Below are 27,274 nucleotides of genomic sequence, written 5' to 3'. Positions count from 1 at the left end.
GCATGATAGGGACCATATAATCCTGAGCAGGTGTAACCGACTGGGCTAGTGGTGCCCTCGCTGTCTGGAGTCCATGTACCACCTTCTTTAGTGTGCGGGCGGTGGGAGTCTGAGTACCTCCCCTGACCTAGAGTAGATGTTGCAGTAGAAACAGAGACCGCCTGAGCAAGATTAGTGTACACGGTCAGAATCTGAGCTAAGGTCTCCTGAAGGCCTGGGATCATGATGGGAACTGGTGGTGCCTGAGCTTGTCCCGCTGGTGCATCTACAATTGGGACCTGATCCTGAACTGGGGCAATTGGTGGATCTGCATGTGTTACCATAGCTACTGTGCGGGCTACACTTTTTCCCCTACCACGGCCTTTACCGCGAACTGGTGGCTGTCCGTCCTACCCAGTAGCACGTATCTTCACCATCTATAAGAGAATAGAATGACAAAAGTTTAGTTACCAGTATCAACAGAGTCGCATGATAAGAATTCAATAATGTGAAGTTTCCTAAGAGTTTTGCAGCTTCTTGAAGATAAGTACAAATGTCTCCGTACTGATCCGCAAGACTCTACCAAACCCGCTCATGACTCGTGACACCTATATAACCTAGGCTTTGATACTAACTTGTCACGACCCAAAATCAATCGTCATGATGGCGCCTATCGTGGAAATAGGCAAGCCTCAACTTAATAACCCAACACAACAAAATAACTTTAAAATAATGATGGAAGCAGTTAACATTAAAGAAACTCTTTTGAAAACATAATAAATCCCAAAGTGCGATTCAATTCAGCCCAAAACTGGGGTGTCACTGAGTAGATGACCGTCTATTCAGAATACAATCCACTACAGTGTCTAGAGAAATAACTGAAAACACAACTAATGGTAAAGAAGGAGAGTCAAGGCCTGCGAACGCTATGCAGCTACCTCGATAGTCTCCTAATTCTGGGGACTCAATCACCAATCGTCGTCGTGAACAGAGTTGCCTGGATCTGCACACAAGGTATATGGAGTAACATAAGTACACCAACTAAGTAAGTAAGGAGTCCAAACTTTGGACTGAAAGGTAGGACGAACTCAACCAGTACAAATAAAATAGAAATAATTGTGCAAAAATATAGGCATGATTTCAAATTAAATAAACGGCTCAAAAAAGTAAAGTAAAGTAGATCTGAACAGTATGCTATATCTACATGCCAATGCACATGTTGTATGTGATGTACCATGCCATCAGCCTCAAGTGCTTACAATCTAAAATGCTCAACCACTCGGTACTTTATATGGCCTATATGGCCCAGGAAAGATCCATCCCGGAACATATACATCACTGACTATAAGTCACCCAGTACAGAGGAAGACCAATCCAGCCCTATGGAGAAGATCCATTTCCACGTATAAAGTATTTCGTACAAGATACATGTCAAAGGATGATCCATCCATCAATAATATCAACTACACTCACTGGGGGTGTGTTACAGACTCCGGAGAGGCTCCTATAGCCCAGGTGCTATCATAACATCAATATAATCGCTGTGGCGTGCAACCCGACCCCATAACTGTCACTCATAATTCGGCTCTTGGCCTCACTCAGTCATCAACCTCTCCAGTCTCACCCACGGGCTCACAATGTCATGAAAACTAACATGTAACAATGGTATAATGTATCAACAAATAACTAATACTGAGATATGATATAAAAATGCATGAACATGAATTAGTACGGAATATCAATGAAAATAGTGAGATGACAGCAAAAACGACCACTAAGGGTCCTAACAGTACCGGCATAAAGCCTAACATGATATCTAGCATGATTTACAAATCAATTACTTTATCACATGGTGAAAACACAAATATCAACAAGATAGAGTCACTATACAGTGCCATGGAACATACCAGGTCACAATTCTCACGGTGCACGCCCGCACGCCCATCACTTGACGTGTGCCTCACCTCAAAACCAATCACATAACACATAATTTGGGGTTTTCGAACCCTCCGAACTAAGTTTGAAAGCATTACTTATCACAAACCAAGAAAATATCTACTCCGCAATTCCTTTTCCTCTCTAATCGGCTTCCAAACATCCTGAATCTAGTAACAAGTAATACATTACAATCAATATAGGATAAAGGGATAAATTCCACAAAAAGCTACCAAATTAAAGCCAAAATCCAAAATCAACTCAAACTCGGCCTCGGGTCCATGTCTTGAAATCTAACAAAAGTCACAAAACCCGAAATCCCATTCACTCATGAGTCTGACCATATTAAAATTATCGAAATCTGACATCATTTGCCCCTCCAAAACCCCAAAATTCACTCTACAATTCTCAAACCCTAATATCCCAAATCTCACCTCAAAAACTCACCAACTAGGTGTAAAATAAGTGGGGAAACATCATTATTGAAGATAGATAGGCTCAAGGGGCTTACCTTAGTGATTACTTCAAAATCCCTCTAAAACTCCCCAAACTCGGAGTTCAAAAATGATGAAATGGTGAAAAATCTCGAAGTCATCTATTTATAGGTTCTACCCAGCAAAACCACACTCGCGAACTCCTTGTCGCATCTGCGATGCTGCACCTACAGAAACTCCATCGCATGTGCGGATTTCCCTTAGAATCCCAGGCTCCTTTCCTGCGGCTTCATGACTGCATCTTGTAAGGCCCCGTGAATTTCCTACTTAAAACCTCGAATCCCATGGTGCCAAGTTAGGAGCATGTGTTAGGGTTCACAACAACACGTGGTGCCAAGTGCCAATCTCGTGGCCCCTTGAACTCTTGATTTCAAGGGTAGTTGGGATGACCATTTGCCACTCATAGAATTTGCTTACAACAACAGCTTCCACGCTAGTATCCAGATGGCACCATTTGAAGCATTGTATGGTAGGAGATGTAGGTCTCACATTGGGTGGTTCGAAGTTGGAGAAGCGAAATTGATAGGGTCGGACCTCGTACACCAGGCCATGGAGAAAGTCAAGATATTTAAGGAGAGATTGAAAACTGCTAAGAGTCGCCAAAAATCCTATTCGGCTGTACGTCGCAGAGATTTAGAGTTCAAAGAAGATGATTGGCTATTTCTGAAGGTTTCCCCTATGAAGGGCATCATGCGGTTTGGAAAGAAGGGAAAATTGAGTTCGAGGTATGTCGGACCGTACAGAATCATTTAAAGGATTGGTCAGGTGGCATACGAGCTCGCGCTGCCACCCGAGATGTCAATGGTACACCCGGTCTTTCATGTGTCCATGTTGAGAAAGGTAGTGGGAGATCCGTCCTCTATTGTGCCAGTTGAGACTATTGAGGTTAATGAAGAGCTGCCATATGAAGAAGTTCCAGTTGCCATTCTTGATAGACAAGATCGAAAATTGAGGAATAAGGAAATTGCATCCGTGAAATTGTTATGGCAAAACCAGCAAGTTGAGGAAGCCACTTGGGAAGCCGAGGATGAGATGAAAAAGAAGTACCCACATTTGTTCGAATAGTCATGTAATAGCTTTTATGCACTTAGCTTCTATGAACTCTTATCTTCTGATTTGATCTATGTAAAACTGTCCTGTTTTCGTTATATATATATATATACGTGTTGCCAATGCACCCATGGTTAGTATTGTACGAGTTATGTCATGCCTTATATCCATGGAATGTGTACCCGCTGCTAGGATATGTTTTTGGGGCTGTCTGACAGGTGGATAGGCCTAAATACAAAGGAAACTCTGGCAAAATTTTCGGAAATATAGGGAGTTAGCTAAATTTGGGGACTGGCAACATGTTTCAGGTTATAAAGAACAGAAGATTGCACTAAGACTATCAATAAGTGAACCTTGATCCTCATTCGAGGACGAATGATCTTAAGTGGGGAGGGTGTAAGGCCCTGTGAATTTCCTACTCAGAACTTCGGACCCTTTGCGCAGATCTATGCATTTAAAAATCAAGAATCAAAGTTTTCCAGAAAAGTGCAAAAACGCGGTCTAGAATGCGGTCGCGTACCAGGTATGCGGACCACATATCTATCGCAAAGTGAGTCAGTGTGTTGGTAAAAATTGAGGTCAAGTATGCGGTCAAATATGCGATCACATAATCGAAATGTGGACCGCATAGTCGTCGCATAACTTCCTTGGGATTTTGTGAAGGTCAGTTTTGCGGTGCAATTTACGGTCGCAGAACGTGTATGCGGACCGTATTTTCGTCGCATACCCAAGCAGAATGTTCAGATTTTGGGAGCCTTTTTGCGGTCCAATCTGCGTGTCGCATTTCCACTTTGTGATTGCAAATGCAATCATAGATCCAACTCGGGGCTCCAATGTTTTAATTTTAACCCGACCCCCCTATCATTATATTCAGTATTATAGCTCATTTTGAGCATATTTCTGGGCATTTTTAGAGTGAGAGAGAGATAGAGGGGTCTTAGAGAGGGAAAGTTCTCCCCATCAAATTGCTCCATGAAACATTGCTAAATCCTTGAAGATAATCAAGTAAAGGCACCTAAATTTTCATCCCAAGAGATCGAAGTGCTAAGAGTTTCGGAATTTTGTAAAGAGTAAGGAAAGCTATATAGAGGTATGTATGGATAAAACCCCCTTTTATTAGAAATTGAACTCTGTTGGCATTACGCAAATGTGGTAAGACTAGAACTTGTTGATGTACTGATTATTGTTTCGTATGAATTGATTTGCAATTATATCTATATATATATCTACATGAAGGATGTGCCTCAATGTGGGTAATGAACCATCCTAGATACTTAAAGATGTGTGAAGAATACAAATCATGGGTTGAAATGTTTAGGTTGTAAGCCAAGATTAAAGCTAAGAATTTTTCATGCTAATGATGTGAACACTTACCTGTACTTGCAACTTGAACTGCTTTGGTATGTGCCTATGATCACAAATTGCAAGATGAAGATTGAAAACAGAAATGTTGTGATAATTGTGGCCCTAAGTGACAAGGAATTGTTATGATATATGTGAAATAAAGTTTCAGATGTGATGATTAATGAGAAAGGAACAACGCCTAGGTAAGGCGGCCTAGCCGATCGGGTCGTGATCGGACACCATGCCGCACACATGGTGGTAATGTGCTGATTTTGAATTCCGGGTAAAGGAAATGAAGTGGTGATTGAGTTATATGCCTCAATGAGGCAACCTAGCTGGTCGGGTCGTGATCGGACTCTGCTCAAGATAGCGGTGGTATTGAGGACAGTGATGAACGTATGAAAGAAATGCCCCAAACTAAATTATGGAAATTATGTGAAAGATTATATGATTTGCATATTTGATTTACTCATGGAATTTACTTGTACTTGCTTGATAGTTCTTTCTAGTAAAATGGTCTTTAGTTATACATACTAGTACTATTCCATGGTACTAACGTCCCTTTTGCCGGAGCGCTACATTTTTAATGAATGTAGGTGGCTCCATAGCGGATAGTGTCGATCGTGTGTAGCGGAGCAACCTTCTTCTCAAAGTCTTGGTGAGCCCCTTTCTCCTTCAAGGGGTTATATTGTGTATCTTTTGTTATTGCGGACATCCACTTTTGAGGTATAGCCGGGGCCTTGTTGCCGGCATGGTCACACTTATCTTTTGTACTCTTAGAGGCTCCGTAGACACATGTGTGGGTTATGTACGGGTATTTGGGGAGTCTATTAGTTATGTTGTAAATCTAAACTCGTGCTACCTATAAATTTTAACTCTATTAGGATCTTTGAAGCTAACTTATCTACAGTTTAATGTTGCGATATGAAATGAACTAAAGATGTTGAATATACTAACCTTCCTTGTCTAGACAAATGAAAGCATGGTTTCCTTATTCATATTAAGTTGGGTAGGAAGTGTTTGGTAAGGCTTGCTCAGTTGGATTCACTCGATTGAGCATCGGTCGCACCTTCTGAGGTTGGGGCGTGACACATCTACACCTATCTCAGGTGCGGGAATCCATCGTACCTGCAGCAAACCATCACACCTGCGCTCAGCTTTTCGCTTCTGCGATCCTCGCAGGTGCAACAAAGTCTTCACATCTGCGGCTTCTGCCCAGCTCGCCCGTGACCGCTTCTACGGCTCCTTCTTCGCTTCTGCAGACTCCCACCTGTGGTTCTCACTCCACAGGTGCGATTACACCAGCAACAACAACACTTCAGCTGCTCATCCAATTCCAAAACCAAGTCGTAACCTCCTGAATTCCACCCGAGGCCCTCAGCACCTCAACCAAATATGCCAATAAGTCATATAACCCCATGCAAACTTAGTCGAACCTTCTAATCACTCAAAACAACATCAAAGCACCAAATTACACCTAGGTTCAAGCCTAAAAAACTTCTAAACTTATGAATTCCACAAACGATGCCGAAACCAATCAAAACACATCTGATTGACCTCAAATTTTGCATACAAGTAACAAAATGACACCACAAACATACTCAAATTGTCGGAAATCAAATCCGGCCCCAATATCAAAATTTCCACTACCAGTCAAATTCGCCAAAATTCCAACTTTTGCAAATTCAAGTCTAATTCCACTACGGACATCCAAATTATATTTTGGACGCGCCCCTAAGTCCAAAATCACCTAACGGAGCTAAGGGAACCATCAAAATTCAAATCGGGGATCGTTTATACATAAGTCAATATTCGGTTACTATGTGTCTCCATTCACTCCAAAACCACTGCGGACCCAAACCAACTAACCCGATATATCATAATATAGTTGTAGAACACAAATGAAGTAGTAAATGGGGGGATGAGACTATAAATCTCGAAACGACCGGCCGGGTTGTTAAAAAATGTAACGATCCAATCGATTGTTTTGAGCTCTAGCATGTCGTTCGGCGGTTTGAGGCCATGAGCAGCTTCACTTCATGAATTATGATTAGTACGTGTGGTCAGAATTGAATTTCAGGGAGTTTGGAGTTAATTTGGAATGAAAATTCTCATTTTTAAAGCTTTAAGTTGGAAAAATTGACTAAGGTGTGGTTTTTGAGTAAACGACCTCGGAATCGATATTTGAAGTCTCTAACAGGTTTGTATGATGATTCAGACTTAGGCGTAAGGTCGGATCATGTTTTGGATGACCCAGGATCATTTCGACGCCTATCGTGGAAGTTAGCATTTTGGAAGAAATTCATAAGTTTTGGTTGAAGTACATTTCAATGTTATCAATGTCCGTTTGGGATTCCAAGCCAGGGAATAACTCCGTATACTGATTCAGGTACTGAGAGCGCGCTCGGATAAGGATTGGGAGGGCCGTAGGTCATTTCAGGGTCATTTGGCGAAAGTTAGAAATTTGAAGGTTTTTGAGAAGTTTGACCAGAGATGAACTTTTTGATATCGAGGTCATATTTCGATTTCGAAAGTTGGAGTAGATGCGTAATGTCGAATGTGACTTGTGTGCAAAATTTGAGGTCAATCGGATGTAGTTTGATAGGTCTCAGCATCGAATATAGAAGTTTGAAGTTCTAAATTAAAGCTCATTAGACAGGAATTGGATTGTGATTCATGATGTCGATGTTGTTTGATGTGATTTGAAGGCTCAACTATGTTCTTAATGTGTTTAGTGACGTGTTGGTATAATTGGTTGAGGTCCTTGGGTGGATTCCAGATGGTAAACTGATCGAGTTGGACTTGGGAAGGAGTGCTGGAGCAGCTACCTTCTGGTGTAACTGCACTACCGAGATTGGGCCGTAGGTGCGAAGCCGTAAAAGCACCCAAAAAGGGCGCAGATGTGATTTGTGTTGGGCAGATCTGAGATCACAGATGTGGTTACCTCGCCGCAGAAGCGAGATCGCACCTATAGAAGGGAAGGTGTAGAAGCGAAAGCAGGCAACTAGGGGCATCTCCGCAGAAGCTGAATATTAGCCGCACCTACAGAACCACAAAAGCGGTTAATGTTCCGCATGTGCAGAAGTGCGACTGGGCAGTGAAGTTTCTTTAAAACTGGGATTTGGCCCATTTTCTTCCATTCTCTCATGGTTGGACGATTTTTGGAGAGTTTTAAGTGGAGGTTTTGGTCATCTATGTCAACGTAAATTATTCTCAACTCATTATAAGTTAAATACATGGTTTGTATATGATTTAAATATGGAAATTTGTAGAAATAGTGGGGTTTTAGTAGAAAACCTAGAAATTGGTATTTTTGGATTTTGACCACAAATTTGGGCATGGAATTGAGAATAAATTATGTATTTGAGTTTGTGAGGTTATGAGTAAAGTTTATCTTCGAAAATTTTCGAAATCCGGGCACGTGGGCCTGATGGTAATTTTATCAACTTTTCAAGCGGAGTTGGGAATTTGTTTAAAGCAAATTGTTGTGAGTATTAGAGTATATATTTATGTAATTGCTCATTTATTGACTAGTTTTGGAGCGTTGGGCATCGGCTTGAGTTGTTGGAAAGGCTTGGGAGCTGGCCATGGAACTTCAGAGCGACGTAAGTCTCCTTTCTAACCTTGTAAGAGGGAATTAACTCCATTGGTGAACTAAATTGATATGTGCCTCTAATTACGGGGTCGACGTACGCACGAGCTGACGAGAGTCCGTACGTAGCTACTAGCTATGCCTATGTTCGGGTAGTGTTAGGTTTATATCATGCCTTATTGATATTGCTATTTGATTTATGGTTATTGTTTGCCTTGAGAAGAAGCAAGATTGAGGTTTGGGTAATAATTTTCTTGAAAAGAATTAAAATTGAGGAATTTAAGATTTTAAATGTTTTCATTTGAACTTTGTATTTTCGAAAGAATTGAGGAATATTATAATAACTTAAGAAATTTATATGTAACCGTGTCGCAATTATATTTCGCGAACGGGGTAAATTTATACTACTCTCTTGGGAGCGGGTCGTTCGCCTCGGCAGATTACTAGATGCCTCTATTGGTCGTGTCGTTCGACCCTCGACAATGCAAAGTTTATATTTATATGTTGGATCGGGTCGTACGACCTCAACATGATTTGCACATGATTGAATTAATTGCTTTGAAATTTATAATAAATGATATTGCCTCTTGGGCCTGAGATAAATTGTTAAATGATGAGAAATAAATTTGAAAATTTCTTAATTATAAAAGAATTGCTTACTTACTTCAAATGTGGAGCTTACAGACATTTATATAACTCATGTTTAAATCATATTATTAGCATTTTATTTATAGCCCATAGTAAGTTTCGGAGTTGACCTCTCGTCACTACTTCTCCGAGGTTAGACGGGATACTTATTGGGTGCGCGTTGTTTTCGTGCTCACACTATACTTGCTATATATTTTGTTGTACATGCACATGTATGTCTAGTGGTCTTGTGGGCGCATCGGCGTAGTTGATACGGGGACTTAGGTGAGCTGCATCTTATGTTACGATCCGCATCCAGTAGAGTCTCCTTCAGAGTATTTATATTTCTCTCTCTTGTGCAAAGTTGTATTCCGGACAGATGATGTATTTTATTTTATTTTTCCTAGTTGATGATGATGCACTTGTGACACCGGATTTTGGGGTGATGATGGGTTACTCTGTATTGAAATGATTAAAATATTATTATTTACTCCGTAATTCCACCTTTTTACTATTAAATTGAAGGAAATTATGAATTTTAAAAATACTAAAATGAAAATCAAATTTATTATCTACTGTTGGCTTTCCTGACAGTGGTGTCCGGCGCCAGCACGACCTTTAATAGATTTTGGATCGTGGACATTATTTACCCTTTTTCATTGGAGCTTAATTGAAAAATTTGTAATGTATATCTTTCTGTTATGTACTGCACAAACCTTTTTGGTAAAACCTACATGAATAGTCAAGTTTTTGTTTTTCTTTATACCTGATTTTTAAGTTTCTTCCTCTTTTCTTATTGTTTTTTTGTAACTAAATGAGCGATATCAGTATCTATTTGATCTAAAATAACATTTGCTAATGTATGTTTTTCTATTATGTGTTGCACAAATAATTTTGGTTAAACCTACATCAGTAGTCAAGTTTTTATTTTTCGTCCTGCTTTTTATGTTTCTTCCGCTTTTCTTACTTTTTTGTAATTGAATGATTGGTACGGATATCTATTTGATCTGAAATAGTATTTGCTAAATAATAAAATATACAGAAATATAAAAAAAGTATCAGTTGTTTAAATAATTAAAAAAAAATGACAATTCGTTAAGAACAGATTTCGTCTATAAGTTTGAATATATATATTTTTATTAAAAGTAGGACACAAAAGATGATATCTTTCTTCTTTCATAGGTCAAAGAAGCAAATTGCATCTTGCTGGGGCTTACGTTTTCTTTTTCTCACTAAATGTCACGACCCGAATTTTCTACCTTGGAGATCGTGATGGCGCTTAACCTGGTACTCGCTAGGCAAGCCAACATTAAAGAATATTACACCTTTTTCCTTTTTTCCTTTTTATAATTAAAATTTAACAAAATTAAGTCAGCGGAAATAAAAGCGGAAGTATATAATTTAACTGATTACTCATATACTATTAACGAAAGCCGAAATAGATACCACCCAGAAACTGATATCACAACTCACGAACATTCTATGAATTCTACAAGTAATGGTTTGAAAGAAAATACATCTGTCTCGAAGAAAGTATAACAGAAATGAAGTAAAGATAGGTGGGGATGCCAGGGCCTGCGGACGCCTGCAGGACTACATTGGATATCCTGAATGCAGTATCAGCAACCCACCTCTCGATCAGCCACTACCACCTCCAAAATCTGTACAGAAAGTGCAGAGTGCAGTATCAGTACAATCGACCCCATGTACTGGTAAGTGTCGAGCCTAACCTCGACGAAGTAGTGACAAGGCTACGGAGGGGCATAACAATCTATAACCTGCAATAGTTTATAGTAAGACATAAAGTAATTTCAGAATGAAATATAATAGTAACTTGCATTAAATAAATACAGAACCCAGGCTTTCTACCAATACTTACCTATAACCAATTCTTAAGTGAGTTTCAACGCTACAATAGTGAATCTCAGCGGAAAGAAGACATAAACAACAAATGATGCGGCGCGCATCCCGATCCCACCACATAATCAATATCAATATGAACTTTCACCTTTATTACTCTTTGTTGCGGCATGCAACCCGATCCCACCAGTCCACCCTTATTACTCCTCAATATATCACCCTTATTCCTCTTGTTGCGGTGTGCAACCCGATCCCACTTGTCCACCGTTATTACTCCTTGTTGTTGCGCGCAACCCGATCATACCAGACAATCACATTCACCATTATTCCTCCTATTGTAGCATGCAACCTGATCCCACATATCAGCACAAATCATAAAATGAGAATAAGCGTTTCACAGTTTAGCTCAAACCCTCCACAACATTTATACCTCAAATCATAACCACGGGAGATCTATAAAATTAAGAAACTTCAACAAATAAATACTACACAGTGAGACTAACCAAGTGTACCATGAAGCACCAACAAACCAACAAGGTAATAAAATAAAACTACGAAACAATTAATACTTCAATAGAGAAAACAACAGTTAACATGAAACAATTAGACATGGAAATATTTATGAGCAAGTAGCAATTAGGACAGGAAATAATATATTAGGAAACAGGGAAGGGAACATGCTAAAATGGTAACTAGTGTCGTATAGGTACTCGTCAGCACACCTATACGCCACACACATGGAATTTCACATAGCAATTAAGTCGGGAATCCCTAATTCCTCAAGTCAAAGTTAGACCAAACACTTACCTCGATTCCACGGCCAAACTCAAGCCTTAATTATTGATTTTCTCTAGATTCCACCTACAATCCACTCATATCTAATCATAATTAACTTAATAATATCAATTATCGCTAAAGAAATAAATTCCAATGCACAATTACAAGTTTCCCAACATTTTTCCTCAAAAGTAAAAAATCAACCCCGGGCCCGCTTGGTCAAATCCCAAAATTCGGACCAAAACCCATTCACTCATTCACCCACGGGCCCAAATATGTAATTTGTTTCGGAATCCAACCCAAAACAAGGTCTAAATACCAATTATACAAAAATCCCTAATTCTACCCAAATACCCAATTTCTACCATGAAAACCTTAGATTTTTGGTTGAAAATTGATGAAAAACAATGGGAAATTGAAAGAAAGTGGTTTAGAATCATTTACCAACACTTTGGAGAAGAACTTATCTCTTGAAAATCGCCTCTAAACCTTCTTGGTTTGGAAAATATGAAATTATGGGAGACTCCCATTTTTGATTCTGTTTTTAAAATACTGGACTGACCTTCTTCGCGTTCGCGAAGCTGTGGTCTAGTGACCTTCGCGTTCGCGAGACACCCTATGCGTTCGCGAAAGGTATACCCCCCCAACATTCGCGTTCGCGAGCCACTTGCCGCGTTCGCGTAGAGTATCCTTCCCCTCCACCAGTTCCCATTCTTCGCGCTCGCGAAAACCTGATCGTGTTTGCGAAGGGTAATGCACCCAACGCTTCGCGTTCGCGACCACTGTTGATACCCAATATTTTTCTATATATTTTAAATATACATAAATGCCTTCAAAATAGCATATATTTGCATATATAAGCAAGCACAAGGCTTTTATTATTTTTTCATAATTTTAAGGGTTTAAATTGATTTATTTTCTCTCCTTTTTATCCATAAAATCCCCAATAATTATTTATAAAATTATTGTTTTGATAATTAATTTATTTGATTTCTATACTTATGCCAAAATATGGCTAGTGTAATTTTTATGTATTTTTACAGTTACATTTTGTATTTTTTAAGCTAAAATTGCATATAATTGCAATGTTAGCCCATTTTAAGGTATAATTATATTTTATATGCATAAAATTGGTCCCTATATTTTTAAAATGATCATTATATATTTTAAATCATTTTGGCACCCTAAATTATTTTCCAGAAATTACCTATTATTCTTTATAAATTAAAATAGGGAAAACTAGCTATTTAAATAATAACCAAATTTGGCTTTCAATTATGGCCCAAATCGGATCAATCCCCAACCCAATTTCCTATTTAATAACCCGACACAGGCCCCAATTATTCTTACCCGACCCAAGCCATCTTAAATCCTAGCCGTTGATCTAAAAGATCAATGGCCCTCATTCATCCTTTCCTTTTTAATTTCCAAATGACCCCCTAACCCTACTCATTTCCAAATCCCCGCCGCTTTTAGATGCTCTCATCTTATCCCCTTTCTCAAACCTAACCCTAGACTCTGTCAATCGCCTCCTTCTCCAGTCATCTCCAGCGACCTACCTTTCTACCCCAAGCCTCCAATGGGTATCTCACCGCCTTGCTCATCATCTCTAAGACCTTCAAGGGTCCCGGGGCATGCCGATTTGGACCTAGGGTTTCTGCTTCCCTGTTCATGGCTTATCTGGTGTGATTTTGGACAAAATCACACCATATGTGTTGCGATTTGTGAAGTTACGACAGGTTCTTTTGGGTTTCGTTTGAAACCATAACTCTCGTCTGAATCTCTTAAGATCTATGTTATTTTTAACACTTTAAGCCTATTTCCTTCTATGATTTGCTTATTCTCGAGCTTCTTCTGAAAGATCCTCAATTTTTAACATTTTACTTCCTTTAAAAAATTAGGGTTTTCTTGGAGTTCTTTTTACACTTGTTTTAACCGACTTCTTTATGATTAAACCTCTTTCCTTGCTTATTTTTGACTGATCCTATGTTCCTACTAACTTTAAGACCTTATTTGCTTTGGTTCTATGTGTCAGCATCGCTACCTTATTTTGTTAAAGTTTATGTCGGTTACCATGCTTCAAATGGGTTTTCTACTAAATCTTTAGCCTACTTATGTCACTTCTGTATGACTATCCTCCTTTTGTTTGTTAATCTCTTGCTTATTTCTGTCACTATGGGTAACCTTGTTTATTTGCTACACCTGTTCGTTCATCTCTATTTATATGTTGAAGATGCAAAATCATGACTCCCTCTTGATTGATTCTGATTTCCTTAATTGATGGTGATTGAAAGATTTTCTTTTAAAGACCTAAAATCTTTACCCCGTTTGTTTAAGCTGACTAATTTCCTTACCATATTTCATATTATATATATTTCTACTGAGTTGTGTCCTTAATTAAGGCTTTATGAATTTAGTCCTAATCGACTACTCTATGCTTACTGAACCTTGACTCCTTCCTTATTTAGTCATGCACTGATTTTTCTTCTTGCCTTATATGATATTGAATATTCCCGTTTGATTTGATTCCCTTAACTTAAGGGAGTACTTCCTTGATTCTCTAATTGATTGATTATGAGCTCTTAAATTATTATACTACTATGATTTTTACCTTATTTCACTACCTACTTTCAACTTTAAATACTTTAAGTCTTTAACAAACACAACACACATGAACACTTGGTTTTCAAAACTACCTCTCTTACTAAAAAATCTCTGCTCTCTCTCTCTCTCTCTTGTGCTATTTGCTTCTATTAGCCGGCTGCAAGCCAAGGCTAATCATCTAGAAACCATGGTTCTGCATTTTTGTCATGTTAGAAACCATGTTTACAGGTTCTAAACAATCATGTCTAAAATCAGTAGATGTCGTGCTTATAAGATTCGACTCCGATTCAGTTTTAATCAGCCTTTCTGTACGTTGCTAAAAACAGTAATACGCCTATATATCATGTCTATAGGGATCTATACTCGCAATTTTGTATGGAAATTCAATTTAGCCTAATAAATCAATTTTATTATGCCTAGTTCATTTCTAAAGTTGGTCTTATTAAGCGATGACATTTCCTGAATCAAGTCCTTTCAAAATTGCATTAATCTCATTAGATACCATGCTTATAGGTATTAAAGGAGTCTGTTTCAATAACATGTTTGTTTATGCATTAATATTGACACAGTATACTGTATATAGGCAAGCCTTAGGGCATTTTTCAAAACCTGCATTTCCCCGAAGCTGTTTCCGTCGTTTAATGTTTCTGATTCTAATAAGCTTTTAAACAAGGGAATCCCTAGGCAGCTACTAGGTTATAACTTATGGGTATAAAAGTTTGGTGTGTTTCTTCATATTCACTTGGAGATCCTGCTTTAGGACTTTAATTAATGAAGACCTTAACTGTGTTTGAGTTGTGCTGCTTGTATGTTTGTTTGAGGAGGAAACTGTGAGCCTCTTAATTGCTCATATTATGTGAAAGTCCTAAATGTTTTGACTGTCGCCTTAGAATTTTCGCCTTTTAAAACCATTGGGGTACGTCTAGAACCACCTATAGGTAGAGGTCCTAACACCCTTCGGGACTATTAATAAGGGACGGGTAGCAGCACGCAATAGGAATCAGTGACCAAACACTCGCTTTGCATGAGCAATAGGGGGATGGAAGGGTAGACATGGGATATGGTGACTACGTGTTAATGTCACGTGTAGCCCCTCATCGAGGAGTGTTTACCAGACATTGCGTGGAGTGATCCTATAGGATAAACAACCTAGGACCCCTCTTTACCTAACCCTTTCTCTATTCAAAACTTTTGTCTTTTACAACTTGTTCCAACCTTTATCTTACAACTTGAACTATCCAACGTGCTTTATTTGCAATTTATTTGGTTCAACTATTTATATGGACTAATTTGTAAATATAAGTTCGGTCGGGACCCACAAGTTGTGGACCAAGAGGGGTGCCTAACACCTTCCCTTCGAGGTTACCTCGAGCCCTTACCCTAATCTCTTGTAATGTTAACCAACTCAAGAGTTAATCACTCTAGGTGCCCTAACACACCATAATTTGTTAGGTGACGACTCTTCAAATACCCAATTCTCAAAAGGAAATGAGTTATTACCCCCATGAATGTCGAAACCCGGACTTCTCCTCGTGGAAGGAAAAGGGGGCGCGACAGCATGGCGACTTTGCTAGGGATATTTTTAGGCTCTGACCATAACAAACTTATCTTTACAAATTAGTCCAAGTATGCTTATCCCGTACTCTGCCCCTTACTTGAATTTAACTGTCTATTTTTCAAGCATTTATGATTTCTTTTTTACCCTGAAAACTGACTTGTCTCTTTGTTTTCCTTTTTTTTGTAACTGTCTTTTAAATTATCTAAATACTGTATTTATTTTTTCTTATGTGAAAATACTTGCCTACATATTATTAACTGATGCATAAATCATGCTCCACATCATATTCCACTTGTGCGTCTCAAATCCTATTACAACGCTTTAATGAGTGGTTGTCCTCTTCCTATTTATTACCCTTAAATTCGGAAAGGCTTATTTGCGGTAAAACCAGTCGATCAGCGGTGTAGTCAATGGTTCCGTGCCTTCCCCCACAAGTTGTCCGCTTGAGAGTACCAGTCTAAAACCCCAATAGAAACCTTACTCTATTGAAATTGTGCATGCATCATGGTCAAACCTAGTTGGATCAGTTATTTTGTCCACATAATGATCTTTTAAGATAAGCCTTATCCAAAGTCCAGCGGGTTTTCCATAATTCCAATGGATGCAATCACGTTCTGTACATTAATTTGGAGGACTAAATGCCGATATGCTGATCATAAATGTATAAATAGTCGAGTCTGTGGGGGTAAGGCCTAACCCTTTTGTTTTGCAGATAATAAGGCACGAAGTCCCCAGATTCAGTATGGTTAGCAATATCCCTCCATTGTTGCTTGACTGGTAGGAAGATCTTTCCTCAAGTGACAAGAAGCATGTGAAAAAGTACCTGGGTTGTCACACCTCCTATTTTACCACCCGAGGGGGGTATAAGGGAGTTTTTCCAATTTAAGTGACATTCGAAACGAGATTATTTAATTAAAAATCAGAGTCGCCACTTGGGATAATTTATGGTGTCCCAAGTCACCGGTTTAAATCCCGAATCGAGGAAAGATTGACTCTATTTTATAGTCCGCAAACATAGAAATTCAGGTAAGGAATTCTGTTAACCCAGGAGAAGGTGTTAGGCATTCCCGGATTTCGTGGTTCTAGCACGGTCGCTCAACTATTACTATTGGCCTAATTATCTGATTTTAAAACACTTTTAAACCTATGTGCATTTTTGACTTTAACCGCTTTTAGATATTTAAGGAACTATTTCAAGGTTATTTAAAACACATCGCAAGCCACACTACATGAAATGCACCCGTGATTCACGACACATTCTTTTTAACCTTGTTGGAAATTAAAACCGGGTCACATGAAATGTACCCCCGGATTTTAGTAATAACTATGATAATTATATAATCAACGCGCCTAAAGCAAACTATAAAGTTCGTTTTTAATATCTAAATTATAACATGTGTGAGGGCATAGATGATTTAATTTGCCTATGGCATGCCTCAAATCTATTTCCTCAAGTGATTTCTAGTCTTACGAGGGCCATAGGTGACATAGTTAAATGGCACACTTCATCCTAATTACAAGAATTACTTTAAACAACGCAATTTGAGGCCATGTTTGCACAACTACTAATTACAGGGGCGCGCTGGGCTTTTAGGCGTTTGGGCCAAGCCTGTTGTATAAATAATCTGCAGCAACACTTTAAATAGGGATTTGGGCTTGACAGCAAGCCCAAAGGATGGTAAGGCAAATAGTTTCCCTATTTACAAGTGGCCTTGCACCTCAAGCCCAAGATAGGCTAAGTCTGATAAAAGAATAATGTTAAAGGGGTATGTGACTCAATATCGAGTCCCCACAGAGCAGAAGGAGCATCTGCGGCCCAAGGAATCGGATTGAGCTTTTTAGCTATGATCAGCATGTGCGAATTGATGTACAAATCCCCAAATGATACAACACCCAAATAATCATATCACCTATCTAAATAAAAATTGTTTGAATTTAATTGAATAATCAGTATGAAGCAGCATTCTAAATTTAATTTTGGCCCAAGCTAAATTATAAACACGTTGTGAGAGATTCAAACCTTGATTATAACCCAACAAACAGTAGTAAAATTCTCAAAGTTTGAAATAGTTAATATTTATCAGGCTAACAGCCTATTACTCAACTTGTAACTCTTTAAGGACAAAATGCTTGAACTAAACTTTATAAGGAAAAAAAACCAACGAAATTATTCCATGACTAATCTCTTAATCTAAAAATCAACAACAATTTGAACAAAATTAAACGTAAACCTAAAGTAATTCATTATATGACCTAAACCCTCACTACAGAAAACAGAACCCTGAGCATTTCCCCATATCCAAAGCAAGTTTAAATCGACTTACCACATAATAGGAGACATTGAAGACTTAATCCCAAACTTAATAATATGATACCACATCACTAACATAAAAGGACAGTAGAATACATATAAAAATTAAGTTATTACAAAACACGAATGCAATTGAAGAACGAGAAAGTAAGATTCAACAAAATAACAACTTGTATTCAACATATTTTCCACATTTGGAGTACACATTTACATCTCATATGTTGTCCAGAGTCGAGAAATACCTGAAGGTTTAGAAAAAACAAGGATAGTGAGGAACTTAGCAACAACAGTAGATCAGCAACACCAACACCAATTTTTAGCCCACTTTAGATCATTTTAAAACCAGATGAACAAAAATTCTTTGAAGCTTTCAAATTCTGACTAACAATCAATGTTAAAAAACAAAGCCAAGACAAGTTTGACCAAAAGACTACAATTTTTTTTAGTATTATCAGAGTATGAATGGCTCAACCATTTATCTTTTCAATATTCTCCTCTCCCTTGAGAATGAAGGAAACAAGTCTTTTATAGAAAGCCCTTAAGGCAGCAGAATTGATATTTTAACTTTTCCATTTACACCTTCCCCAATTTTTATCTATTCCTTTCAGCCCTTGCATTTTAAAGTTGTTTGTTAAAACTAATCCAATCCCACCTTCCTAGAAATTTCCAAAGGGTTAGGGGAGATTCCCCTATCAAATTCCTTAAAATACCCCTCAAACGCTTACTAATTACTTCAACGCACCAGACCTTGAACCAAACTGCCCAAGTGCCTTTGGGCCCCTGCACCACCGAGCTTCAAATAGCTCTTTGGGCTTCTTGCACTAGCAAGACCAAGTTCATGTTTAAGCAAATGAATTCCCAAGAAAATGCATACTAAACCAATTCTAAACCCTGACCATGAAATCCTTAATGGAGCAGAATAATAATAATATTAAAAAAGAAGGAGAAGGAAAATTGACAAATGCTAATCGTATTATTAAGCTAAATATTATAAACTAACATGACTTAATCCTAACATGCAAGCAAAACGATCTAAAACAGAAAAACAAAAACAAAAATATAAAACCAGAAGGAGACGAAGATGGGAATAAAACAAAGGCCGAAAAAAATGAACAGAGATACCTAAAATAGGCAGACGGACAGTTGGCTTGAACGGACCTCCGACACTCTCTGATTTGAACTGAAATTGGTATTAATTGCATGTTCTCATCGAGAAAAAACAATCAATACAAGTTTCTGGCTCAATCGCTCTTGGAAACTTGAAGAATTTGAAGGTTTTTCTTTCTTTTTTTTTTAGATTTAAAGCTGGCCGGATTTGGTGGAGATTTTGGGAGATGCGGTGGTGTATTAGGAATCAAGGGTGGGTGGTGCTTGTGTGGTAAGGATTTGGGGTTGGCTGGGCCACACTGCCGGCCGGTGGGGGCTTAGGAATTTCAGGGCAGCGAGCTAGGGTTCATAGAGATGAACTGGGGTGAGGAAGTGAAGTGAAAGGGTCCTAGGTTGTTTGGGTGATATTCTGACACTTTTAATTATAAAGGGCGAAGCTCTTAAGGCAGTTGGATGAAGGAAAATGAAGGGCCAAGATTGGTTTAACACAACTGAACTCAAAACGACGTTGTATTGCCTCATACTACGTCGTTTCAAGGGTCTCGCGGATTGAAGGCTTTGGACCGGGTACGGGACTTGGACCTGGTTGTATTGGGCTACAACATAGTTTGGGTTTCCACCAAATTGGCCCAATTTCGGGTTTTATAACAAATTCAAATTTTCCTTCTCTTTTATTTTATAATTATTTCCTTTTCCTTTCATTTTTTTTCTTTTTCTTCTTCCTAAATTAATAAAAATCCTAAATTATCCCAAATTAGTCCAAGTTGTAAAATTAATCTAATTATCAAATTACAAAATTCATAAAAATTATCTGTTCGTAAATTAAAAGAGAAATCAACAATCTAAAATTAAAGATAATAATTGTAAAAATGAGCCAACTTTTGTGCTTTCATTTTTAACAAAACAAATAACTGACTAATTAATCTTGGAACTGTAGAATAACCTAAATGCAATGCATGATGTTTTTTTGTACTTTTTTCATGATTTAAATAGAAATAAACATGCACAGAAATGCAAGTAATTAGCGCAAATTCTCACAAAATCCTATAATATTGCAAATAATGGAAAATTTTTATTTTCTTGAATTTTATAGGAGTAATTCATATAGGGAAAAAATAACGTGCTCACAGCTGCCCCTCTTTGCTCGGAAACATGAAGATTTTTCGTGCAAAGATAAAGTGAGCGGATACGAGCGATTTTTGCCCGTTTGGATACTCCGTGGGAATTATTTTTGAAATATTTGACCGCACCTGCTTCCGAGGTTGCCTACATATCCTTGGCTATAAAGGAATCAGGTCAGTGTAGTTTGGGAAGTTTCGATAGCTGTGACTTTCGGGAAGCTGTGAATTCACTATTGGTGCTGCTGCTGCTACTGCTTGCTGAACCCCTTATTACACCAAGACAAAATAAAAGAAGCTAGCCTAAACTATGATCTATGAATTACAAGAATTCTATCTATATCTTCAACTTGATCTTGCAGTTTTTGTTGCTCTGTTGACTTATACTCTCCAGGTGAAATTCCTTTGTTGCTGACTTGAATTGTATTCTGAGGTGCTTTTCCTTTGTTCTCTAGGCGGGCGCCTGATTACAAACATTCGAATTATCTTCTTTCCTGCGAAACTTGAATTGTTTTCCCTTTGTTTTCCAGGTGGGTTCCTGATTGCTGAACTTGAATCGTCTTTCCTTGAAACTTGAATTGCTTCCCTTTGTTCTCTAGGCGGGCTCATGATTACCAACATTTGCACTATTTTTCCTTAAGACTTGAACTGTTTCCCTTTGTTATACAGGTAGGCTCCTAATTTCCAACACTTGAATTGCTTTCCCTTTGTTCTCCAGGTGGGCCCCTGATTTCCAACACTTGAATTGCTTTCCCTTTGTTCTCCAGGTGGGAGCCTGATTACCAACACTTGAATTGTCTTCCTTTCCTCTGAAACTTGAATTGTTTTCCCTTTGTTCTCCAGGTGGGCTCCTGATTTCCAACACTTGAACTGCTTTCCCTTTGTTCTCTAGGTGAGCACCTGATTTCCAACACTTGCATTGCTTTCTCTGAAGCTGCTTTTCTTTGAACTATCTTCCCTTGTTTCTCCCAGTGGGTGCCTGATTGCTTGAACCTGAACTACTTTCTATTCTTGAAACTCGTGTTTTTCTCCCTGGTTTTTCAGGTGGGCACCTGATTTCAAGAAAAGAAGACAAAACAAAAGAAGTTTTTCTGCCCTAGTTTGATATTGTGAACATCTGTGAATGTTAACTGATGCTTGTTATCAAAAAATCTCAAAGAATTTAAAAACTAGATCCCATTATTCAAGAGGGTCCTGAAAATTTCCGGTTGAATATCATCTTAAGCGTGACAGTTTTAAAGCTAAATTATATTTCCTAAAGGTATGACTTCTGCTAAATCTTGTTATCTATGAATATCTTAAAACTACATCCAATTGTCCAGGATGGTCCTGAAATTCAAAATCAAATCTCATCTTAGGGGTGAAAATTTCAGAGCTAAATTCAGCTTCCTAACGGTGAAAATTATGCTAAATCTCAGCATCTAAGGGAGGTCTTAAACTAAGTCCCATTATTCAGGAGGGTCTTGAAAATTTCAAATTGAATCTCATACTAAGCATGAAGACTTCAAAGCCAACTTATATTTCCTCAAGGTAGAGCCTTTGTTAGATCTGGTTACTCATGAATGTTTTGAATTTTAACTAGGTCCCATTGTCCAGGAGGGTCTTGAGAATTTATGGTCAAACCTGTCCGGTACTTGCTTTCCTTATGGAGGGTTTCTCCGAAATAAATGAAATTTTCTGCCCCTGTTTCAAATCAAAGAAATATCTTGTCAATTTAAAAATGTGGTGGTTAGTTTGTGGCATTCATGCTGAAGGTGGCCCTTCTGCTGCCGTGCTTTGCTTTGACTGGCTGCCTTGAACTGGCGAAGAACCGTTTAACTTTCTGACTAACTCCCACCCGTGGGACCTTGGATAACCCGTGCTCTACAACCAAACCGTTATTTTACATTTCTGACCCTTCTACCTGAACCTCTGTATCTCCCACAGGATTACTAAACCATTCGACCAATGGAGCTTCCACTGACACCTTATTTTCCACTTTACATCATGGTATCACTGGTATGCTTTGGCCGCACTTTCTTCGTGCAATTTGGAAGTTGGTACTAAGCTTTGAAATCCTTTTTTTCTTGATTAAACAAGGCTGACATTGGAAAAACCTTAGAGAAATAAACCTAAAAGAAATGAAATGCAATAACTTCGAGAGTTAGGAATTAAGAAGAAATTTCAAAATCGGATGATTGTTTGGGGTAGAAGAGGGAAAGAGACTTATCTGAATAGAGCAACTGGTACCAATGATCATGACATGCATTTCGGATTAATCGGCCAACCTATTCAACCAATCGCCTTTCAGTTATCATACCTTATGCCATATGATCTCCATAACCCAATTTCTTTACCAAAACAATGACCTTGTTCGGTTTGCAGTGCCCTGAAGGATTTTTACCAAAAAAACCTCTCTCATTTACTCATCTCTCAACTCACCATCGCCTTACGATGCCCATGAGGGTTTTCACCAATAAGACTCTCTCATTTTTTAAAATTTCTCTCAGCTTTCCTTTGCCTTACGGTGCCCGTGAGGGTTTTCACCAATAGGACTCTCTCATTTTTCATTTTCTTGCTCAGAACAGAGTGTTGCCCCTGATATGAATCACCTCTACTTGCTCGACTTGGCATCTCACGAGGACTGGTCGGAAGGTCTTTCTTTGGACCGTAATGTGGGCTTTTGGATAGGGTTAGAAAGAAAGGGTGTGACAAAGGCTCAAAACAACTTGAATGGGTTCAAAATTACAACTTTTGGAATCAGATCTCTTACAACAAACACAACTGTCTGTCCCAATTTCTTTGCTCGGGGACTTCTAGATTTTTACTTTGATGGGACCGAAATCGTGAGGTTTCCTACGTATCCTTAAAAGGAATCAGGTTGAACGTAGTTCATGACATAGGAATTACTTTGTTGTTGTGATATTTCTCTTTTCTTTTTCTTTTTCTCTTTTTCCTTTTCTTTTCTTTTCTTCTATTTTTTTCCTTTATTTTCTTTTTCCTTTCACTTTTTCACTCATTTTCCATTCTTTTCTTTCTCTTTTCTCTTTTCTTTTCTCTTTCTTTCTTTACTTACCTTTTGTGTTCATGTTTCTGAATTTTGCTACTGATTCCAAAAAAGGGGTATGAAAGGAAATAAATAAGACTCAAAGGTCTAACAAAGGATAAAGTGTTTATATAGCAGAATAAAATGGCTTCGTCATTCCAATATCCAAAACATGCCAAGTACAAACAAACACAATTTAAACCAAAGAAATCATACATAATATCATTTGGATGCATCAGAATTGATAGTCATGTCTACACATTTGTCTTCTATATCTGTTAAATATAAAGCACCATTGGACAACACTCTCGTTACGATGAACGGCCCCTGCCAATTCGGGGCGAACTTGCCTTTCGCCTTAGCCTGATGTGGAAGGATGTGTTTCAATACTTGCTGAACCACTTCAAATTTCCGTGGACTCACCTTCTTGTTATATGCTCTTGCCATTCTCTTTTGATACAATTGGCCATGACACACTGGTACCAATCTTTTTTCATCAATCAAACTCAATTGCTCCAGATGGGTTTTGACCCACTCATCGTCATCAATTTCAGCTTCAGCAACAATCTGAAGGAATGTGATTTCAACTTCCGCGGGTATCACTGCTTCTGTGCCATATACCAACAAATAAGGAGTTGTACCTACTGAAGTGCGATTAGTAGTGCGATAACCCAACAATGCAAAGGGCAACTTTTCATGCCATTGCCTGGAGCCTTGCACTATTTTCCGAAGTATCTTCTTTATGTTTTTGTTGGCTTCCTCGACTACTCCATTTGCCTTGGGGGTGGTATGGGGTGGAATTGCGATGCGTAATCTTAAACTATTGGCATACCTCTTTCATCAGATGACTGTTAAGATTAGCCCCATTATCTTTGATGATCACCTTTAGGATTCCGAACCCCAAGCAACAAAGGGCAATGATACGGACATTGTGTGCAATTCAGATGGTGGAGAATGAGTCAAATCTCCATGTACTTGGCATTAATGGCATTTACGCACAAAACTAATACAATCTCGCTCCATGGTGAACCAATAATAACCCACTCGAAGAATCTTATTTGCCTGAACATACCCACTCATATGCGACCTGAAAACCCCGGAATGTACTTCGGTCATGATATTCGTGGCTTGCTTTGCATCGATGCACCTCAATAATCCGAGATCTGGAGTTCTTTTGTCAAAACTCCTCCACTGTAGAAAAATCCACTTGCCAAACATCGAATTATTCTCTTTTGATCGCCATTGGCCTGTATTGGATATAACCCCATTCTGATATACTCCCCGATATCATGAAACCATGGTTCACCATCAAGTTCTTCTTCAATCACATTATAATAAACATGCTGATCATGAACTTGAATATGCAGAGGATCAACGTAAGGTTTGTCCGGATGGTGCAACATTGACGTTAAGATAGACAAGGAGTCGACAACCTCATTATGGAACCTTGGAATGTGCCTGAATTCTATAGATCGAAACCTTTGACAAAGATCATGCAGACATTGTCGATACGGTATAAGCTTTAAATCCCGCATCTTCCATTCTCCTTGAATCTGGTGCACCAGAAGGTCTAAGTCTCCCAAGACCAAGACTTCCTGGATTCCCATATCTACAGCTAGTGTTACACCGAAAATACATGCCTCGTACTCAGCCATGTTGTTGGTACAAAAGAAACGAAGTTGAGCCGTAATAGGGTAGTGATGCCCTGTTTCAGAAATGAGCACAGCTCATATCCCAACGCATTTCATGTTAGCAGCCCCATCAAAGAAGAGTTTCCAACCGGGCTTTTCCTCCTTCTCGACCTCGTCAATGTGCATTACCTCTTCATTAGGAAAATAAGTCTTCAAAGGTTCATATTTTTCGTCCATCGGGTTCTCGGCCAAGTGATCGGCCAAAGCTTGGGCTTTCATTGCCGTCCGAGTCACACATATGACGTCAAACTCTGTGAGCAAGATCTGCCACTTTGTATGCCTTCCTGTGGGCATGGGCTTCTAAAAGATATACATTAGAAGATCCAGGTGAGAAATGAGGTAAGTAGTGTAGGACGACAAGTAATGCTTCAACTTCCACGCTACCCAAGTTAGGGAACAACACGTCCTCTCAAGGGGAGTATACTTAACCATATAAGATGTGAACTTCTTGCTGAGATAGTAGATGACTTGCTCTTTCCTTCCGATGATATCGTGCTGACCCAACACATAACCAAATAAGTTATCCAAGATTGTTAAATAAAGAATCAAAGGTTTCCAGGTTCCGGTGGGACCAACACATGTGGGTTTGATAAATACTCTTTGATCCTATCGAATGCTCCCTGGCACTCATCAGTCCATTTGACCGCAGTATCCTTCTTTAGCAGCTTAAAGATGGGCACACAAGTTGTCGTGAGATAAGCAATAAACCTACTGATGTAGTTCAGCCTCCCTAGCAGGCTCATCACCTCAGTCTTGTTCTTTGGAGGCGGTAACTCCTGGATAGCTTTGATCTTTGACGGATCCAATTCATTAGCCTTCCGACTGACTATGAATCCCAACAGTTTTCCGGATGGAATACCAAATGCACACTTTGCAGGGTTGAGCTTAAGATTGTACCTGCGGAGCCTCTGGAAAAACTTTCTCAAATCTCTGACGTGGTCAGACTGCTTCTTGGACTTTATGATCATATCATCCACATAAACCTCGATCTCCTTATGTATCATGTCATGGAATATGGTCGTCATTTCCCTCATGTAAGTTGCCCCAGCTTTTTCAAACCAAAAGGCATGAACTGGTAACAATATGTTCCCCATGGCATGATGAAGGCCGTCTTTTCCACATCCTCCTCATCCATTAAAATTTGATTATACCCTGCAAAGCACTCCACAGAAGACCCAATCTTGTGCTTGGCACAATTATCAATCAAGATGTGGATATTCAGCAGTGGGAAATTGTCTTTTGGACTTGCTTTGTTGAGGTCACGGTAATCAACACACACTCTGGTCTTACCATTTTTCTTTGGCACAGGCACAACATTAGCTAACCACGTGGGATATCATGTGACACGAATGACCTTTGCATCAAGCTGCTTTGTGACTTCCTCTTTAATCTTCACGCTCATGTCAGTTTTGAACATTCTCAACTTCTACTTGACGGGGGGAATGCTGGATCAATTGGCAATTTATGGACCCCCAAATCGGTACTCAAGCCGGGCATATCATCATACAACCATGCAAAAATATCCTTATACTCAAACAATGATTTAATTATCTCTTTCCTTATTTGCGGTTCAAGATTGACGTTTATCTTAGTTTCTCTGACATTATCTGGGTCCCCTAAATTGATTGCTTATGTATCATTCAGGTTGGGCTTGGGTTTTTCTTCATAATGACTTAGTTCCTTACTAATCTCTTCAAAGACCTCATCCTCATCATATTCTGATTCATCATCACACTTTATTTCTTGGATTATTATTTCAGAATTAGATTGACTTTTAAGACTGGGCCGAAGATTCCTCATGCATGTCATGTCATTGAAACCAACATAAAAAGAACTATACATAGAAGAAAATAAAACTATCAGGAGTGATAGAAAGGGAAATTGCATTTCATTAAAATAAAGGATAACAGAGTTTGTACATCAACAAATGAAAAATAAAAAGTCTGGGTCACAACCCTGGAATGACCCAAATAGAAAAGAAAACAAAACAAACTACCAAGACTCCTTCCTGGTAGGGAGAGGAGTAGCCTTCCAATTGTTAAGCTTTGCATTCGGCCCGACGAACTGCACGTCCGTTTTGCTAGAACCTTCTCCAACTTCCACCATGTTCACATTATCAAACAACTTCTGGAATCTTTCAATTAACTCCTCATCAATGTCAACCACAGAACTCGGAACTTTTGTCACTAGGCATTTCCTGGC

General features: G+C 38.7%; 2 protein-coding genes across 2 annotated transcripts; one reads left to right on the top strand and one right to left on the bottom strand.

Annotated features, from left to right (window-relative positions):
• The first annotated feature begins 2,957 nt into the window (after positions 1 to 2,957).
• Positions 2,958 to 3,473, top strand: LOC138883492 (uncharacterized). The gene is made up of 2 exons (XM_070164181.1): positions 2,958 to 3,133; positions 3,344 to 3,473. Exons 1-2 carry the CDS (start codon positions 2,958 to 2,960, stop codon positions 3,471 to 3,473), a joined length of 306 nt encoding a protein of 101 aa, XP_070020282.1.
• Positions 3,474 to 24,529: 21,056 nt separating this feature from the next.
• Positions 24,530 to 25,036, bottom strand: LOC138883491 (uncharacterized). The gene has a single exon (XM_070164179.1). The coding sequence runs from the start codon at positions 25,034 to 25,036 to the stop codon at positions 24,530 to 24,532; it is 507 nt and encodes a 168-aa protein (XP_070020280.1).
• Positions 25,037 to 27,274: the final 2,238 nt, after the last annotated feature.

Source organism: Nicotiana sylvestris, chromosome 12 (assembly GCF_000393655.2).
Source record: "Nicotiana sylvestris chromosome 12, ASM39365v2, whole genome shotgun sequence".
Classification (NCBI taxonomy): domain Eukaryota; kingdom Viridiplantae; phylum Streptophyta; class Magnoliopsida; order Solanales; family Solanaceae; genus Nicotiana; species Nicotiana sylvestris.
The sequence above is the reverse complement of the archived record's forward strand: the minus strand, read 5'-3'. Positions and strand labels throughout refer to the sequence as shown.

Bases quoted from the DNA above. Each gene is read 5' to 3' on its own strand.
- LOC138883492 (XM_070164181.1), top strand. From the start codon at position 2,958: ATGGAGAAAGTCAAGATATTTAAGGAGAGATTGAAAACTGCTAAGAGT. The intron at 3,134-3,343 runs GTATGTCGGACC...CATTCTTGATAG, and splicing joins AAGGGAAAATTGAGTTCGAG to ACAAGATCGAAAATTGAGGA.
- LOC138883491 (XM_070164179.1), bottom strand. From the start codon at position 25,036: ATGGCTGAGTACGAGGCATGTATTTTCGGTGTAACACTAGCTGTAGAT.